At 27.0% G+C, this 19,875-nt stretch overlaps 1 protein-coding gene across 7 annotated transcripts; it reads left to right on the forward strand.

Moving 5' to 3' along the window:
- Positions 1–64: 64 nt before the first annotated feature.
- Positions 65–14,350, forward strand: LOC111034329 (C-myc promoter-binding protein). Of its 7 annotated transcripts, none has more exons than XM_022315484.1 (29): positions 65–439; positions 492–702; positions 762–858; positions 1,446–1,762; positions 1,851–2,023; positions 2,105–2,463; positions 2,788–2,932; positions 3,081–3,256; positions 3,328–3,511; positions 5,051–5,192; positions 5,389–5,534; positions 5,598–5,723; positions 5,796–6,001; positions 6,288–6,414; positions 7,533–7,729; positions 7,831–7,970; positions 8,429–8,548; positions 9,097–9,208; positions 9,597–9,725; positions 9,855–10,346; positions 10,927–11,016; positions 11,313–11,462; positions 11,914–12,107; positions 12,208–12,403; positions 12,474–12,616; positions 12,789–12,949; positions 13,011–13,282; positions 13,625–13,800; positions 14,159–14,307. In XM_022315484.1, exons 2-29 carry the CDS (start codon positions 504–506, stop codon positions 14,305–14,307), a joined length of 5,118 nt encoding a protein of 1,705 aa, XP_022171176.1. In that variant the 5' UTR covers positions 65–439; positions 492–503. The 7 variants fall into 7 exon arrangements, with proteins under 7 accessions (XP_022171176.1, XP_022171177.1, XP_022171178.1 ...); XM_022315485.1 differs by having other exon boundaries at positions 65–422; XM_022315486.1 differs by having other exon boundaries at positions 65–344.
- Positions 14,351–19,875: the final 5,525 nt, after the last annotated feature.

Consider the following 19,875-nt stretch of genomic DNA (forward strand, 5'->3'; position numbering starts at 1 on the left):
ACCAATTTATCAATTGAATTGTTAATGAACAATAGGTTCGTATAATAGTATACTTATCTATGGTATAATATTATTATTTTCATTCGGCCTACAACTACCTATATAATATTAATATATCATAGAATGTTTTTCTCCACTCTCCAGATTGTCAGAGTTCTGTTTACTTTTGCGACGAAAGTTATAACAATGTGTTAATGTTTTTAAATTAATATCAATTGCACCGTGATGGCTGCAGTTGCTCATGGACCGTGTTCTATATTACGATTCGAACCATTAAATAATTCATATTGACATATAAAATTGTACATATATATTATTTTTTACTTCTATCATAAAAACAGTAGGTAACTAAATATTTTGTATTGCAAAATCACCTTGGATCATCCAAGGCTGTATTGGGTTTTGTTTTTCATGATTTTTGTGTAATATTTTACTACAGGTATATATTATATTATATATTTTAAACAAGTAACTACTTTTATGTTGTTTAGGTTTCAGTAATTATGGAAGAACGAAGAGTAGTTGATTATTTTGTAGTAGTTGGAGCATCTGATGAACAATCTCAAGATGACACTAACTCTACCCATCTAAAGCAAAGTTTATGTTCTGATTTACCGCCAATTACTGATTTAGCTATAGTGTTCCCTTCACTTGGTGAAAAGGTGCCCCCTGGTTATACGCTTATAGAGACGACTCCTACTGGTGAGTCTATGATTAAACACTTAATTGTTTGAATCTACCTAATTTTATTTCAATGTTAGGTCTAGTAGCAGATTTAAATCATGGAAGTCTAAGGAGTCCAGAAGTATTTTTATGTTACCAACGTGGACGTAATAAACCTCCTATTGTTGATATTGGGTAATTAAAAATATAAATATATTTATTGAAATTAACATCATTATTATTATCCACCTAAATTTTGTATTATAAATACTGAATTAGTTATTATTTTTGTTTCCTTATAATTTGAGTGTAAGTTGATGAATCATTAAAAACGTTTTACTATCTCTATTGATATATCCAACCCCTCAAACAATAAGTATTTCTTGAATTTTGTCAGGTATTAATTACCTTAATGGAATATGGTATCACTCCCAGCCAAGTGTTTAAATAAAAATGTCAACTGAAACACCTGAAGTATAGGATGTTTGAATATTTTAGGTATTTTTATGATAAATAAATAATATTTCTCACATAAAAAACCATGACTATTTTTAGTATTTTTTGAATAAACCCTATTTGTTGCAATGCGACATATGATAACATTTCAGATTGGAACATAATTTAATATATTAACAACGTGATTACTCAAAATAATTTTTTTCAGCTTAAATAAGCCAGATCCTAATATTATAAAATATAAATTGCATTATAGAAAAATTAATATTTTCAAGCCTTTTATTTTACATTTTTATTCTGTGTAAATATGTGGGATTCTTTTTCAGTATTATGTTTGATGGCAAAGAAAGGGTATTACATGATGCTAAAGTGTTAAAAACAAGTGTCAGTGGCCAAATAGCAAATATCAATAACTCTACATCATCTCGAACTTTTATAACTTATCGTAGAGCATCACCTTCTGCACCTTGTAATATTTTAGCTGTATCACATGTATGTGTAGTTATAACCAGCCGAGGAGAAACACCACCTCATGCGTTTTGTCTAATACACAAAAATCTCAATAAAGGTGTAGTTGGATCAGATGTCTACTTATGCTACAAAAAGTCTGTTATGAAGCCCAAGTCTATAACCTATCAACCAGGTAAAAACTACATATTTTCATATTCCTTAATCTTAATTTAATTATGTGGATTAAGCAATAATTTTGTGTTTTATATAATATTTTGTAGTTATTACTGATCGATATCCTAAGACAGATAGAAATTACTTCCATCTTCTGCCTTCAGTAGCGTTATTTTGCTTACCAATGGGAGCCACACTTGAGGCATGGCCAGATGAAGCATCTCAACCAGATCCTATATTTTCTACATTTGTTTTAACTGTTAGCGATGCCTCAGAAAAAGTATGCATTTAAAGATTATACAATAGTGTCTTTAAGAAAAAGACATACAATTTTTAATGTTAAATTGATTGTTATAATTAGGTCTATGGTGCAGCAATTACTTTTTACGAAAAGTTTAATGGAAAACTTTCTATTGAACAACAAAAGTTATTAGGTTTAAAAGATTCAAATGAGTTAAAAAAAGGAATCAGTTTACATGCTAATAAGAGTCTGTGTGTCTTATCACACTGGCCTTTTTTTGATACTTTTCAAAAATTCTTAATGTTTTTATTAAAGACTTCTCTTAATGAACAAATGCCCATACCTATTGAAAGATATATAACACATTTGGTGGATGAAGTACCATTTCCTTCTCCAGAAAGACCGCAGATACTTGTACAATTATCAATGGACACACAGCTTATATTAACTCAACCAGAAGATCTACCCATTCCTAGGAGGTAATTTAATTAAGTTATTTCAGGCAGGTTAAACATTTTTTAAACTTTTTATTAAGAATATTTTATATATTACAGTAAACATTGTATTTAGCTCCTAATAATAGAATTCTTAAATTTCATTTTCACCTAGATTAAAAGTTAAAATAATTATTATATATAATTGTAATATATTATTTTAATAATAGATTGTACAGTAAACCTGTATATTCCAATTTTGGTATTCAGAGTTAAAAAAAAAACTAGTTAATTAAAGTTATTTTTAAATTAATTGGTAATTTGTATTAATATAAAATTCAATAAAATAATTTAATGATATATTTATAGTGGTGCCGGTTTTCATCAAATGATTATGAATTTACATCCTGATAATTGTCTTCTATTACTTTTGTGTGCCCTAACGGAACAGAAACTTCTCATTCATTCTTTAAGACCAAATGTACTTACCGCAGTAGCAGAAGCAGTATCCACGGTAAATAAATAAAATTAAAGTATTTTTGTTTAAATCATTATAATCATAATTTCATAAGTGATATATTTTTGCTAACAAAAAATATGTAACTACCATAATTAATATTTTTTATATTATATTTATAAATATTCTTACAACCAATTTTCAGCTGATATTCCCGTTTAAATGGCAATGTCCATATATTCCATTATGCCCCCTTGGTTTGGCTGAAGTCTTACACGCTCCATTACCATTTCTGATTGGAGTTGATTCAAGGTTTTTTGATTTATATGAGCCACCCACAGATGTGACTTGTGTAGATCTGGATACTAACACTATTACACTGTAAGCATAATTTTTAAATTGTTTAATAATTTATAACATACATTTTTTAATTAATTATATTTTGTACAAAGTTGTGAAGATAAAAAACATTTAACAGCAAAACTACTTCCTAAAAAACCAACAAGAACATTAAAGAATACTTTAGAAAAACTCAATAAAAAACTTGATGATCTCCAAAATACCTATAAAGCTACTTGTAACAAAAGTATTGAAGAAACTAATTTTGATAGAGATTTTTTAAAAAAGCGGAAAGAGGTAATAGTGCAATACATATTATTTGTAATTTTATTATTCTTACAATATAATTGTATATAAAATGACATAAGTATCAATTAGCTTTAGTGTTATAAATAAAAGGTCGGCAATAACTTAATACCGGATAATAAATTGTTGTACAACATGATCCATATAAGTGTCTACAGACATTATTTCAAATGTTATTTTAAGTTTTTGTGATGGTAGGGGCACTCTTATTAGGTATTCCGTAAAATGTTGGTCAACCTCTGTTTATCTTAACTATAAATACTTATAATTAATGCCTTGTTTAAAATTTGATCTTTATTCATTGAAATACTCCGAACAATATTTTGCTTCAGAGTTTAAATTCAAAAATGTTTGTTTTCCGTTCTAAACAACTAAGTTCTTAACTTAACAACTAACAAGAATCATAAAAATATAATAGTTGGACATTTTTTAAAGTGTTATTTTACACTAGAATTATCTAAAAGAAATATTTTTAAAAGTCAAAATTGAATTAATGAGTAATGATACTAAAATGGATCACCTAGTATATATGTCTCATTTTAATATGTATGTATTTCTTATATGATAACCCACCCAGATTTTTCTTTTTAAAACATTTTTTAGATATGCTACAGTGATCTATTTTTTTGATATATCCCCTGCCTCCTCCTTTCCACCAGAAATATTTCATTTTATTTTCTGTACAGATATAGGTTGATCCATTAAGTATTTTAGAATATTTTATTAAAAAAAAAAAATCATGCATGCAAGGTCATAAAGTATGAACACAGAGCTGATAATTAATGAATATTATATAATTACTTATACAGGATGACTTTTTTGTCATAAGATTTCATTATTTTAAAAACTATTGATACTTCTGAAAAAAACATATTATCTTACAATTTTTAGTCTTATAACTTTTTGAATGGTACTTTTTACTACAAATATAAAAATTTTAATTTTTTAAAGAGTAATTAATTAGTTATAACTTGGATTTGTAAGTTTTAAATACATATACTTTTTGAGACAATGGATGATCACTGTTAAAAGAATCACCCTATTCACTATCCACAGAAATACAATTCGTATTAAAAAAATAGCATTTTGGTTGAATGTTAGAATGTGAATTATTGTTGATGGATAAAACTCATATCAAATTATAAATGAAATAATCATATTTTCTTGGAGATATAGTACATAACACTTAAAAAAAATACATATTTATTCATGTATGTAATGCAGAAAATATGTGATATTATGTAATGTAACTATTACTTTATTAATAACAAATTATAGTTTTATTTATATACTTGTATATGACTAATTACAGTATAATTACATATGATGTATATTTAGTCACATTTCGATAATATTATGTACTAAATAAACATCTTAATTGTGAATGGCAGTATATCGGCTTATAACTTTTTTTACTACTAAAATTATGAATTTTGTTTTAAACTATTTTATTAAATTATGATTGATATTTTGAAAATAACAGTTTTTTTAAATTGTACTAACTATTTAATGTTCAATATTTACTTTTAGCATGAATTAGAATTAGAGATTCAGGAAGCTTTTCTTCGTTTTATGGGTTCTGTACTAAAAGGATATCGATGGTATCTAAGGCCTATTACTAAAGCACCTACAGTTGGGGCAACAGATACAAGTTCATTATTTGATTTGCAAGGTAATTATAGTTCAAATCATATTGTGTCATAATATAATATTCAGTATTCTGTAAATGAAAGATTATAATGCCAGAGAACCAACTCATGATCTTAATAATTATTAAATTGTATAAAAAATAATATAATACATTGTAGAAATATAGGAATAATGGACTTAATTATTTATTGACACGTGTTGTACTGTTGAATGTTTAGGTTTTTTAAAATCCAGAGAAAAGACAAATGTGAAATTTTATTCTCTTTTAACAAAAACTCAAATGTTTATAAGGTTTATTGAAGAACGATCATTTGTATCCAACATGGATGCTGCTTTAGAGTTTTTTGATGAGTGTTCAGAAAAAGTATTATCAAACCCAATAATTTATTTTTCTTCAATGATTAAGTTTCTCAAAATTGTGTTTCAGATTGATTTGGAAAACTATGATACAAGACTGATTGAACTAGACACATGTGGTGAAAGTGAAAGAACTGTTTTCATAATGCCTCCAGAAATAAACGATTTACCATTTAATACTCTGTATACTTATGAAGTAAAATACAATAATTTATGCTAAGTTAAATTTAGTAGTTAATTTACTAATGCGTAAATTTTTTATTTTTAGAATGGGTTTATCCTAAATTCTGAATTACTAAAATGTAAAGAGTCAAACAATTATTTGAAAGTAAAAAATGATGAACATCTACCGATTCCAGGCAGTCCAATGGCTAGACGTACTAAACATGAAGTTAAATCAGCTCAAAAATTAGCCCGTAAATATTCTACATCTCCTAGTCTTTGGGCTAAATTTTTACTGGGAACATGCTATAGGTAATATAATGACCTTCAAATATGTTATTTATGTTATTACTCTTAGATTTATTACAATATATATTTAGCAAACATTCATTAAAAGATAATTATTTTATTATATTTTACACTTCGAAGTTTATCATTTATAATAAACCCAGACCCCTCTTAATTTTTGTTTTTACTTACAATTTAATTTTGTGCTTACTTAACTTAAAACATTTTATTATAAATAATCCATTAGAGTAATTCAAAAATAAATCAACCTGTTTTACTATAAATCGGAATAATAATTTATTTTTTTTAGTTTATGGTTTATTCATTTACCAAGTCATATACTTCAATCAGAAGATCGTGCCACATCTACTCTACGCTCAGCATATGAGTTATTAAATAAATTTCAAAAAACTGGAGTACATTTATTGACTGATGAGGTTTGTCTTTAAGTATTTTCTATAAAAATAAAATATTTATTGATACTTATGGTGAGAAATGAAATAATTAATTTTAAATAACAAAATAAATATTTGATGATTTTAATAAATTCATAAAAGTATAAAAAATCCAGTATTGATCATGTACTTGATTTTTGAATTTGTATAGTTTTTCTACGATTTATATTTGATTACATTTTGAATTCTCAAGTTGAACACATCCATTGTAGTGGCCTTATTCAATGGTTAGGTACACTAAAAACCTACTAAAAGAGAGCATACAAAAAAAAAAAATTTCAAATTATTATTTAATATTAAATTATTATAGTTAGAATAATAAAAACAATTTGTTTTAAATGATTATTACATTTAATGATTATTTAAAGAGATATTAGCCATTTTAGTGTATTTAGAAAGGTGGGAGAGAGAAGGCTTTGTATGGCTTTGAAGCTTTGTGAACTGCTTATCTTTTGCAAGTAAAAATTGCTCAATTTTCACAATAATTAATCCATCTAAAAATAACTGTAATGTCATATTTTCAATAAAATGTTTAGTTTATTTTAAGTATTAAAAATTCTATAAGAGATAATGACTGGTTGGTCCATGGTGTGTTGCTATTAATCACTGCTGTGGTTACAAATGTATATGTAACGGAAATTAGTATTATATGATTTTAAATATTTCAAAAAAACTATACACTAGATAAATTCTGGTTATGTTCAATGCATCACATCATATATAGACAACAAAAATTCAAAAATTACTTTAAAGGTAATTAAATTATTATTGGAAGCAAGCAACTTGTACACATAAATGATAGGCAATTACGACACGGACAGCTCATTGATGTCACAGTCTCTATTCAATTCTTCATAATTCATTGAATAATGTGTGAAAAAATGTTAAACCTATACCATTTTTCTTAAAATTGAACATTCTTTCAAATTGAAAAACTTATTTATTGTGTTTTGCTGTTTGGCACTCCTTTAATATTCTGATTCAGCAGATATTGAAGACCTTGAAAAACTAGCTCATAATATTGTATACACAATTAAAAAAATAAAATGTATTTATTTTAAAAGGTTTTTCCTTTATTGTATTTTTGTTATGTTGTTTAGGTTTGCTACAGGGTTATGATGCAGTTATGTGGGATTTACAATCAACCCATGTTAGCTGTAAAACTATTACTTGTAATGAAACGTTGTGGACTTCACCCTAATGCTATAACATATGGCTTTTATAACAGAGCTTTGTTAGAATCTACTTGGCCATCCGATTTAAGAACACCTAGTCAATTGCTATGGAAAAAACTTAGGTAAGTCCCTGTTTTTACTAATGTTTGTAATTGAATTTTTATTTTAAATTAAAGTATATCAAATATCAATATTAACTCTAACCATTTATATTTTATTATAGAAATGTGGTATTAAGTGCAGCATTATTTAAAAAAGCTGGGGTCCAGAACAAAAACCGAAGGCATTTGGAAGAAGATAAAATTTCCCATACCTCTTTAGAAAGCTTGTCTACAACAGAAAAGCATCCTTCAATTTCAAATAGTGAGTTATTACTTCCTACATTGTAATTACTTTTTCTTATTAAGTAAACATAGAAATATTATTTTAAATAGTTAATTTTTTTTATATTTATAGCTTGTTAGTATTTCCAACATTGGTAAAATTAGTGTTGATATTTTAAAATTTCAATTATAAATGGTTTTATTTTTTTTCTGTGTGTAATGAGAAAGAAAATAATTATTGCGTTATATTAAATATTAAGTTAGGTATGTGTTTAAAGCGATTTTGCTTATTCAGAATGCTATTGTTACTTCTTAGGTATATTCTCATTCATAAAGGGAATCATACTTTTTTTTTTATTAAACATCGCTTATACATATTTACACACATGAAAAACAAACATCTTACCATTTAATTTATTATGAAAAATAATGTAATACATAAATTATCACTTTGATTCAAAGTTTATTACTTAAACTTTATTTTATATTTTTTTTCAGCACCTAGAAAATTGTCCATAAATGTAGAATCCAATTTTGGGTTGAGGAGTCGTCCTACTAATATTGTCAAACAAATATCCTTATCTACAGAAGATGAACAATCGTGGAGTTCACAACAATGTAAGTATTAATTTAGGGGTTGGCCAAACTTGAACTCAAACTGGAATCAATTTTTCCTCAAACTTTTGAACATTAAATTTGAATTTTAATGTTACATAAAAATATATCCAGTTTAAACTCATAAAAATGTATAGTATTAATCATTAACATTCTTGGTACACACTTTAATTATAATACTATGATACTTTTATAGTATGGATATAAAAACTGAATTCTTTTCTACTGTTCGAGTGTTTTAGCTATACGAGAGTTTGATAAGTTCAAGAAAACATATCCCTAAAATAATAAACATAATTAAAAAGCAAAATTTAAAGTGTTCTAGAAACATTTTTACTTACAAGTTTTATTTTATATAAAATATCTAAAAAGTTTCTAGTTATATTTATATAATTACTAAAATATTTAATTAAATTTGATGGGGGACTTAAGAACATATTCACAATTGTAAAACCTACTGTTTCTAACTACATTAATAATCAATTTTGTTTGCTCAGTTACCCACAATCTTAAAAATATTAAACTATATTTAAATAAATGTATTTTTGTAGTTGAAAGTAGCGCTGGTCTCTTGATGACTACTACTTGTTCAAGACCAAGTTCAGCTTGTTCAAAACAAAATAGTGACTCAATATCTATCGAAAGTGAATCTGATTTAAAAAGGTATATGCATATTATTTTATAATATTTTTTTATCCATTATCAGCAGTATTTTTGATTATATTAAAGTGCGAATAATCAGGTAATATCTTTTTTTATCTAGTAGTATTTTACAGTAGATATTTGAGAAGTGATTATTATTTATAAATGTTGGTAGTCTAGTTTAAAGTAAAATGTAGGGTTTATTGTATATATTAATATGTCAAGGTTTGATATTATTAATCATTTTTTTATTTCATAGAATATATTAATTTTTAAAATTTTTTTTTGTATTCATGCTTAATATGTTTCTTAAAAATTCAAAATTCAAAATATTTACGATTCAACAAATAAAATGTAAAACAATGATTTATGTGCTAGAGAAGCAAAATAGTTTAATATTTTTTTTCAGAGGCCGTAGTGGGTCTCTATCAGATGAAGTTCGTCTTCAAATTTCACCAAGAAGGCATCATCATTATCATCATGCACTTCACAATTCATCCAATGACAAATCATCAGAATTACTGAAATTGTTAAAACGGTAAGTTAGTAGTTGAGCAGTTCAATATTAAACACTTGGTTTATTATCAGCTGAATTTAGTCAGTGGACATGTTATTTTGTAAATAAATCTTGTTTTTATAAATATACTTTGTACATATTTTTTTTTAGTTCAAAAAGTTTTGGTAATGATGCTCAGATTCTGAAAAATCTTAATGATCTCAAATACCAAACTGATTTTAAAAAGTCAAATGGCATATCTAAGAAGCTTGTATTTGATGGTCTGAAATCTTTTGAGTCTTCGTTAGAAAATCTAAATGAAGAAAGTACTCCGAATCGATTTGCTGAACCAGCCCAGCGAACTCCAGTATTTGAAAATGATCCTTTGGGGGCATTTCAAGAACAATCAGAACCTATTCCCAATATATCAGTTACGGTCCCAAGAGTAAGGTCTGGCATTGAGCTAGACCGTAGTGGCTCACCTGTATTATTTCGTGAGTGGAGTAATATGCATCGTAGTGCTACATATAGTGAAGATGTAGGTAATGTCGAAAAGCATATACAAAGATCTTCCACTATGCCAGCTCATAGTGCTAACGAGCAAGATTACCAACAAAGCCCAATCAAGTCTGCTTTAGGATCAGCATTTAAAATACCCTTTTCGTAAGTAAAAAAATTCTGATATAGAATAACTTAATATGCAAGGTTAAACATATATATAAATATATTAATAAAAGAACTAGAAAATAACAATTCATACATAATATATTATATTATGTACGTACAATTTATGTAATATAATATGTTTCCAAACTAAATTCATACATTCAGTCAATTAGGTAAAAAATAAAGAATAAAAAGTGTAATATATTCTTATTCTTATTTGATTTTTTAAAATTAAATATTTGGTATAAGAAATTTTAAATTGTACAACTGTACAACTAACTGAATTAACTCGTATCATCATATTAAGACAGTGTTAATCAAAAACGTTTAATAGTAGTTATGAAATCTCTTCAAACTCAAAACAATATAATACTCAAATTCAGAAGCTATAGCTAATATACTAATGTTAAGCATGTATACATTTTCTGTTCATCGATTTTTATTTTTATTAACGTAGAATTTTAGTTATTAATTAGAAATTAGTCGATAGCAGAATATTCTATATTATTTTATTTGTATTTGTAGTTAGTAGATTTTTTTTTTGTGTAGTAGTTTTAGTTATTATTTACATTTACAGTCAGTATACTCCAACTAAATTTTCGTTACCGCGTAAGTCCGACTTCCGTATGGGTACCAACATTATTGAAAATGCATTCACCAATCTCAGGTAAAGTATCATTTGATGTCATATTTCACATTTACATTTAATTATAAATTGGTTACAAATATTGTAACTCACATATAATGTATAAGATTTACGCAACCCCAAATTGCGCTTTATGTAATATCCTTCAAAATATAGGGTACATCGCTCATATTTTCACAATGGTAAAATTGTTATATAAAACAAATGACTGTGTGATATAAATATTATTAAAATTATTTCATATTACATAAGGAAATTACTTTACTCATGAATAAAAATTTTACATACAATTTAAAAATTACTTATTATGTTTTTAGTTCATCAAGTTTTTCTGGAAAAAAATCAAATGAGCTTCTAATGGGCGGATTAACTAGTTTGAAAAGTGCAGCTAATACAATGGTGAAAAAATTTGATGAAATCAAAGAAGCAATATCTACGAATAATACCCCTATAAAAGACTATGTTCAGTTTAGTAAAACTTTTTTTTTTAACTTCATAGATTAATGCAGGACAACTATATTATCTCTTTATTTATAGTGGAACAACCAAAATCTCATAATGCGTAGGGAAAAACTTCATCTGTGTCGTACCATTTATATTATTTCAAAAAATGTAAGTTATCAGTTTGAAAACATAAGGTTTTTTTGTTTCTTTATTTAATAATTAAAACTTATTGGTTAGTGCTATCAAAAAAATAAAACCACGGCACAGATTAAGTTCTTCCACATAAGTTGTGGTATTTCGGTAATTATACTATAAATACAGAGAGAGTAAAGTTGTTCCGCAAAAAACAGTTTTTGTTATGTTGTACATTTGTAATACGGAGACAGCATATGTGGGTATAACGTCTTCCTCTTAATACTTATAGTTATTTGATTAGATTGTTTTAATTACATTTATTTTCTTTAAAATATTTAGATGTCAAAGGGAAGAAGACAATTGGAATGGAGATGACAATGATCAACCATCAAATGAGCCAAGTGTTAGGCGTAAAATATCTAGTGAGATATCTTCTCTTGCTGTTGCTCAACATTTAGATTCTTGGAGTTCTAATTTAATTGATCTTTTTACTGATGGCAACAGGAAAAGTAGTTCTACTAATATGAATTCTGGTACAAAAATGTTGCACTTCAAAAGCACAATAATTACTTAAATTACATGCTTATAGTGTATAATATATATTATATATATTCATAATTTATATTGTATTAGGTTGTGCAACAATGGATTCATCACAATTAAGTTTATTCCAAGAAAAGCTTTATAGGCATTCTAGTCATATTCCTGAATTGGTTGCTTTAGAAATTGTAATGACTACATGTTCAAAATGTCACAACTGTGGATGTTTAATGTTTGATGAAGAAATAATGTCTGGTTGGGTTCCAGATGATTCTAATTTAAATACAAAGTAATAATCTAACCAACTATTAATTGTGTTCAAAATGCTTAAGATTTTTATTTCATACATTTTACAACAGATGCAGGCTATGTGTCAAGGAAGTAGTACCGTTTTTAACAGTAGATGTGATCGACTATCGATCAAAAAATAGTAATGTAACAGACGAAAATGTGAAAATTAATCAAGAAAATGTAGATTTATTAACAGATAACAGTGAAAGAGGTATCTTATGGATTTTGTTTATTGAACTTGTTGATCTGTTTCATTGAATAATAATATTGTGATTAGTGATAAAATATTATATCATTTTAATTTAAGTTTATTTCATAACTAACAAAGCAATTAAGTATTTTTTCAATTTAATATTTCTTATTCGTGAATTATTTATTTACAGAAGTAACAAATGATGAGTATAAAGCTGACACAATAACAGTTCCTTATTTAAATCCACTTGTTTTGCGCAAAGAACTAGAGTCTATTCTTGTGGCCGAAGGGGACATTTCATTAATACACTCCAAGTTTGCTGATGAACATCCTATAATATATTGGAATCTAGTAAAGAATTATAATTACTTTTGTTATTCAGTTATAATTTAATCTTTATTTTATTTCTAAGGTTTGGGTATTTGAAAGAATTGCTGTACCATCACATATTTCTGGTTTATGTCTGAACGCAAATTGTGTATTAGGCAATCGAGATATCATTGATTTTCATGATATTTGGTTAGCGTGTGATTCATCTAATGTGTTAATAACAACTCTTTGGGACAATCCTAAACTGTATGACGATTTGGGTTCTCCAATGTACGCATTCTGGTCTGATGAAGAGTCAAAAGAGAGTTGTTTAATTAGTGCTTTGGTCACTGATCGCAATACTGTACCTAAGAAGTAAGTAATATATAAGTATAACAATTTTAAAATAAATACAATGTACTGTTTAAGCTTGATAATACATTATAAGAGGTGAGGCCTAATATTTTATAGAAGATACTATTTCCAACCTTAATTTTAATTCAATGTTCCTGAAAAACTAGTTGAAACATTTTTTGAAATTGAAGTGAAAATTGGGTTCATAACTTAATTTTTATTTATTTTTAAAGAAACATTACTGTAATTTATTTTTTGAATTTATGTTCAAATAAAATAAGTATCAAGAAAATATAACTTAATCAGTAATAATCACTAACAATTATTTTAATATAACAATAATAATATTCAATTTTGTTTTAGTGTTATGTCAAAAATTATAGCAAACATTCGGCGTAATAATCTAATAGATCCGCTTAAAAAATTAGCTCTCGAGAGGAACAAATTGCGAGGAAATGATTTGACGCATAGTCATTCTTTATACAGAGACATCCTGTTTTTAACGATTACAGCTATTGGTCGTGAGAACATTGATATAAGTTAGTATAAAATTAATTATTAAAAACTTTTTTTATATTATTATATAAGGAAAACTGTACTTAGTGAATAGATCAAAGTAAAAAATTTCAAGTGTTATATTTGGGAGTGATTTTGCACAAAAGTGATATCTTTAAATAGCTTTTTGGAATTTCTTGCCTAACCTTATTTCTGAGGTCTAGTTTTTTAACTTAGTGTGTTTGAAAAACTTTAATTTGGGTATTTATGTTTCTATTTTAAATATTATCACAACACTGCCAATTATCACTACTATTTTGACTATATGTGCTTTCTATTACCCAATGTATATAATATTATTCATTTTTGGAATTTATTTAGTTAAAATATTTATTATTTCAGGTGCTTTTGATCAAGAGTATTTAATAGCTTTTGAAACAGTATCAGAAAGTGATTCTAAATTATTGTTAAAATGTGATTACCCATTATCAGTTGGAAGTCAATATTGTCGCCATCTGTTCAAAGAACTTGAGCTTTCAAATTACAAGTGATAATTTAACTACTTTATTTAAGACACTTATACCTAAATGTATTTTGTGTATTAATGTTATCTGCTCATATTAAATTATTGAAGTTATAATAACAGATGTAGGCATATCTACAACTTTATTAAGAATAGTCAGTTATGTATTGACTTTTAATAATTGTTAGTTTTTGAATTATTTGTTAATAATTGTATCATGTTTTTTTTATTACTTAGACATGGTATCATTTTTTTACAAGATGTATATAATTATTGTATGTTAAATGTTGCGATTTATATGTAACAATAAAATAACTCTATCAATTATTTGTTTTTGTTAGTTATGTATTATTAAGTTGTTCAAGATTTCTTTTAATCAATATTTGTGAAATATATTACACTTCTATAATACATAACTCCCAAAACTTACAATAGGACCCTCTTCCCTATTGTGATTTTATGTACATCCGTGGATTATGACAAAAACAGTAATTGTGGTACTGGCCACCTCATTTTCACTAATAAAAGCCTTCTACCTGTGCCTTTTGCTAAAAAAAAGTTGAATATATTGACAACTTTCCGATTCAAGAGACAAATTTGAATTAAAAGTTTCAAGGGTTTCATTCTGATATTCTATGTAATTTATATGATTAACATAATTCAAAGGTCACAATTTAGTTTTAAAAGAATGTCCACCTGAATTGTATCAATTGCACATGATTGGTTGAGTCTTACAATACTTTCATTTATTTGGCATGCTATATTATTATTATTATAAAAAAATTTAAAAGAATTAATATAAACAAATTCTATACTATATTTTACTAAAAACTTGTATGAGAATATTATCAAATAATTATTCTTCATTTTATTGTAGTACTGAAAATAATCCTATTCTTATATTAACTATTCTTTTTGACTTTAGTTACAAAAACATATATCTATCTATAAATAATAATAAGTAAAAATATTGATAAATAAAATGTAGTACAATAAACATGTAAAATTGACCATTCTGTAACAGAATTTCAGAATAATAGTTTAAAAATTCCTCGGACCAATTTCTTTTAATACATCGAGGTATTGAGATGGAAGATATGTGTTGGAGTGGAACCTTAGTAAACTAATTGCTAATTTTAGCTTTAAATTGCTGTAGCTTTTGTCAAAAAGGCATGTACTATGGAAGGGAAGCACCTATATTATGTTTCAGGCCTCATTGGTCGTAGAAACATAGCTTTTGTAGCAAAAATACATGAAAAGTTACTAAAAAACCTTAGAAACAGATTTTTGAAATTTATTTTCAAACTGTAATTTTATTTGTCCTTTAGGTTCATAAAAAAAGAGGGTAAGTGGATGTCACTCTAGTGTACAGGTGGATCACTGTAATGGGTGGTGTAAAAATTTGAATTCAATGATATAAAATCATTGGTTACAAAAAATGATTCTGAGTGAAGGCGGTCGCCAGTTTATAATATTATAATATTACTTAGAAATTTAATATATTTGATGATATTATTGTGATTAAAATAATTGCATTGCAAAAAAATACACTTAAAAGTCATGATGTGTAAAAAATATAATAATATACTTAAAAATTTTCAAGTACCTACGAATTATATTTTTAATTTACAATAAAATAACTTAAATTATTACTCTTGTTTAATAGTTTAATACTATGTAAATTCGTCCACGTCTTAGCATAAAAAACAAAAAAAACTAACTGTGCATTTAAAAATTTTTAAATTTTTTGGTTACAGGATAACTTTCTTCCATGGAACTTTATTTTAAATGTTTCCACTCTTAGTTATAAAAGTGGAACATTAAAAAAAATGTTTAATTATAAAGTTGTTTGTACATTTTAAATGACATACATTTTATCAAACTTCTAACTTGCTTATAAAAAAAAAACATGCCATGTATTTTTAAAATTTTTCAACTGATATTGAAATAATATATCAAGAGTCTTTTTGACTCGACAAATAAAATTGTATTGATATTTATAAAAAGAAAAAACTAAAACAATTGAATAATTGAAAATGTCCGTCAACAGTTATAAAGGATTCAAAATTTAGTCCAGTATATGAATTAATAAAATAAACATATGATGTTAATTTTAAGTACCTAACCTGCAGTAATTCGTTTTTGAATACATCAAAGTAACGAAGTGATTAAACATCCAATGTAAAAATGTCAACTTTAAATTTTAACTATAAAATTTTATTCAGCTTTACGTTAAAAATTTTCTTTTTGTTAAAGGTAGACGACAAACTCATAACAAACTTTTTCGAATTTCTAACTCGAAAATATTTCCAAACTTTCATGATTTTTACGAATTTTGTCAAAATTCTAAACTCTCTGAATTTTAGATTCCGAGCAAATCGATAACTGTATGGAAATCAATAGAAAAATCACTATGTTGTTTTTTAAATTTTTTTTTTCTATCATCACATTTTGGGGCAGTAAGAGTGCTTTGATCTTATTTCTTCATCAGCAATTTTTTTGGTAGAAAAATGAATCTATATAGTTAGTGCGATTGGAAGGTGAAATTGTATAACTCTAAAAAGAATGATCATGGATACATGAAATTTTCACTGGATGTTTGCGTTACCATTTGCCACACCATACAATTTCCAAAATATTTTGACTCGTGTTGAACTACATATATACAATTTTCGATTAAGATTTTTTTTTTACTAATTTCGATAAAAAAAATTTCACTAAGTCAAACAACTTGAAAATGTAACACAAGGTTCTTCGTAAGTTGTTGTAGGTAGATATTTTAGAAAGTCTCGTAAATCCTTAATATCCACAATAATTTATTATGAGCGTTTGAATTTAGAATTTTGACAGTTCGTGAAAATCACGAAAATTAGCAAATATAAGAGTAAGGACTCGTATGCGGATACGTTTTTCTACCTTTATCAAAAAAAAAATTCGATCGGAAAGTCAAATTAAATTTGTATGAGCATTTGAAGTTAAAATTTATACTACCTATTCAATTGATTCATGTAACGATTTTATTTTTTTGTAATTCAAAAACAAATAACTGTAGACACTTGAAATTTACACCAAATGCTTATTTAATCAGTTCATATACTTGATAAAACTTACAATATATTTAGACTTCTTTTATTTGTTAGGTTTAAAATTGTGAAAATTTAATACAAGGCTCCTGATTTATTTTATCAATACCAGTTGAAAAATATTGAAAATACAGCGGCACTTTTTGTTCTATAATATTTTAAGTTCAAATGTTGACAAAATTTCTCGAATTGAAAAATGACTTGGTAGTTAAAAATAAAATTATTAAATATTCAAATTATATAGCTAAGGATCGACAATTTAAGACAAGGTTTACGTAAGTAGATTATTCTGAAACCAAAAAATCTAAAAATAAACATAAACACAGTTATTTTTGTTGTCATTTTAAGTTCAAATTAGACGAAATTACATATTCACAAAAAGAATAATGATTATTAGTCATTTTATTGTAAAAAACGGTTCCGAAGCAGCCAAATTTTACAAAAGTTTATATATTTTTCCAGCAATACTGATAATTTTAATTCAACTTACGGCTACCGTATAATTAAAAAGTAATAACAATATAAATTATCCTAGACTGACATGTCGCCACCCAGAATTTTTTTTCGTATACAATACACGATTTTAAAATTGAATTCAAATTTAATACTGTCCATTACAGCAAACCCTGGTGTCGGGGAATAGAATACGACACCGGTGGCTTCCGGCCTATCGTAAAAGGCGATTAACGGGGAGAGGAGGGTCTGATGGTACCCAGGGAAACCGAAACCATCCAGGGTAATAGGCACCCTGCTGGGAAGGGGGACCCGCGATCTTTGATCAATATCCCCCTTCAAGGCCGACCACTAGCCGGTTTTTCGGAGCTAGAATAGTGGGTTCATCTGACACCAACGGTAAAACCAAGTTGGTACTACGGGAGAGGGGAGCCCCACTGTAGCTGACACGGCTCGCCGTGCCAGGGACAGTGCCCCTCAAGGTTGAGGAGCCTACCTCGGCTGAAACGTAGTGGCTGTGGCATGAGTAATCGCTGGATAGTGCAAAACCGACGACCCAACGGGAAAGAAGCCCCGAAAGGCTGATTTCAAATCGGGTACGGTGACAGGCCGGTGCTCGTGTTCCATACATCGAAGACGTGCGGGAGGGGTAAAATCCGACCGTAATCGTACGTATCCCTTGAGTAGCCCTAGGCTAAGGTAAGGTATACGGACGTAGGCGAAAGCCACCAAAACCTGGACTACTCTCTGTCCATTACAGCAACCTTCTAGACACCTAATGTACGATAGAGCGACAACCACTTATCCAATTTTTTATTTTTGACCCCCTGAGTACTTACTAGAATCACTTTCCTACCAGAAAAGATGCTGTTGAAGAAAATAGAAACACTTTTACTGTTCTAAAATATGATAACAGCCACAAAAAAGACAAAAAACACATATCGCTCTGCTCAGAATCTAAAATCAGGAAATTAAGATACCAAAATCTATTTCAAGATTTTTTAGTACAAATTCTCAAGTATATTTTTGCTACACCAATGATTTTATAATATAGTTTATTATAAAATCAATGGTTCATTACATATGCACATTTATAAGAATCAACTATTAATAAATAGGTAGAGACTTATGAGGTATGAGTGTCATACGTGCTAATACATAAGACACAATTTACTCAACGGTCAACGTTGATTATTATATTTTAAACGACCGCACGAAAAATAATTAATGTTCCTCTGTAGTCTGAATTAAACTAATTTAATCTTTGCCGTCTTTCCTGATTACGACATTCGGACCTCACAGATGGTGGACACTGCATATCTCACTCACAAGTCACAACCACGTTTTGCATTAACAATGCTGACCTTCCAATAGACCGAAATACTTCCACAAAATGCATTTTATTGGTTTTTCTCCCATACTGGTGGTCTGATGATTTGTAAATCAGACATATTTTCCTATTGAGACTTGTACTCAATTTTAAAATAGTGTCATGTCAATGGAGATGGGAGTTTATTAGTTTGGTAAGATTAGGTTGTTTTGCCAATGATACTCATATTATCTAGTTTGATTTTAAGACAGTAAATATTAATAATGGACGATTAACATTTTTTTTTAATATACATTTTAGTTTTTATAGATTGTCAAATAATTATTAATATAATATTATTTAACATGTAATATACATTTTTTGATTCAACTCACGATTCCTCATAAATCATTAACTAACATAAGTAGTAAAAGAACAAAAATGATCTGCTAATCCAAATTTGATGGATAAATATATGGCCAGCAGTTAATTTGAGTTTGAGACACGGGTCTAGGCCGAATATTATCAACCAACCAAGAAGTAAATTCAAGATTAGATATTACCAAAAATACTGTATAAATGTGCTATAATATTTAAAAATGAATAGTTTCTTTTTTTTCTTTTAGATGTAATATATTAGTTTTTATTTTCATATTGAAATGGAATAAAAAAAAAACCACTACCCTCCTAACCATAAACAGATAAAACTGGTCGAGGACTTCTTGATTGAAACAAAAAACAACAACAAAGC

The sequence above is a fragment of the Myzus persicae genome, unplaced genomic scaffold (assembly GCF_001856785.1).
Source record: "Myzus persicae strain clone G006 unplaced genomic scaffold, MPER_G0061.0, whole genome shotgun sequence".
NCBI classification, from domain to species: Eukaryota; Metazoa; Arthropoda; class Insecta; order Hemiptera; family Aphididae; genus Myzus; species Myzus persicae.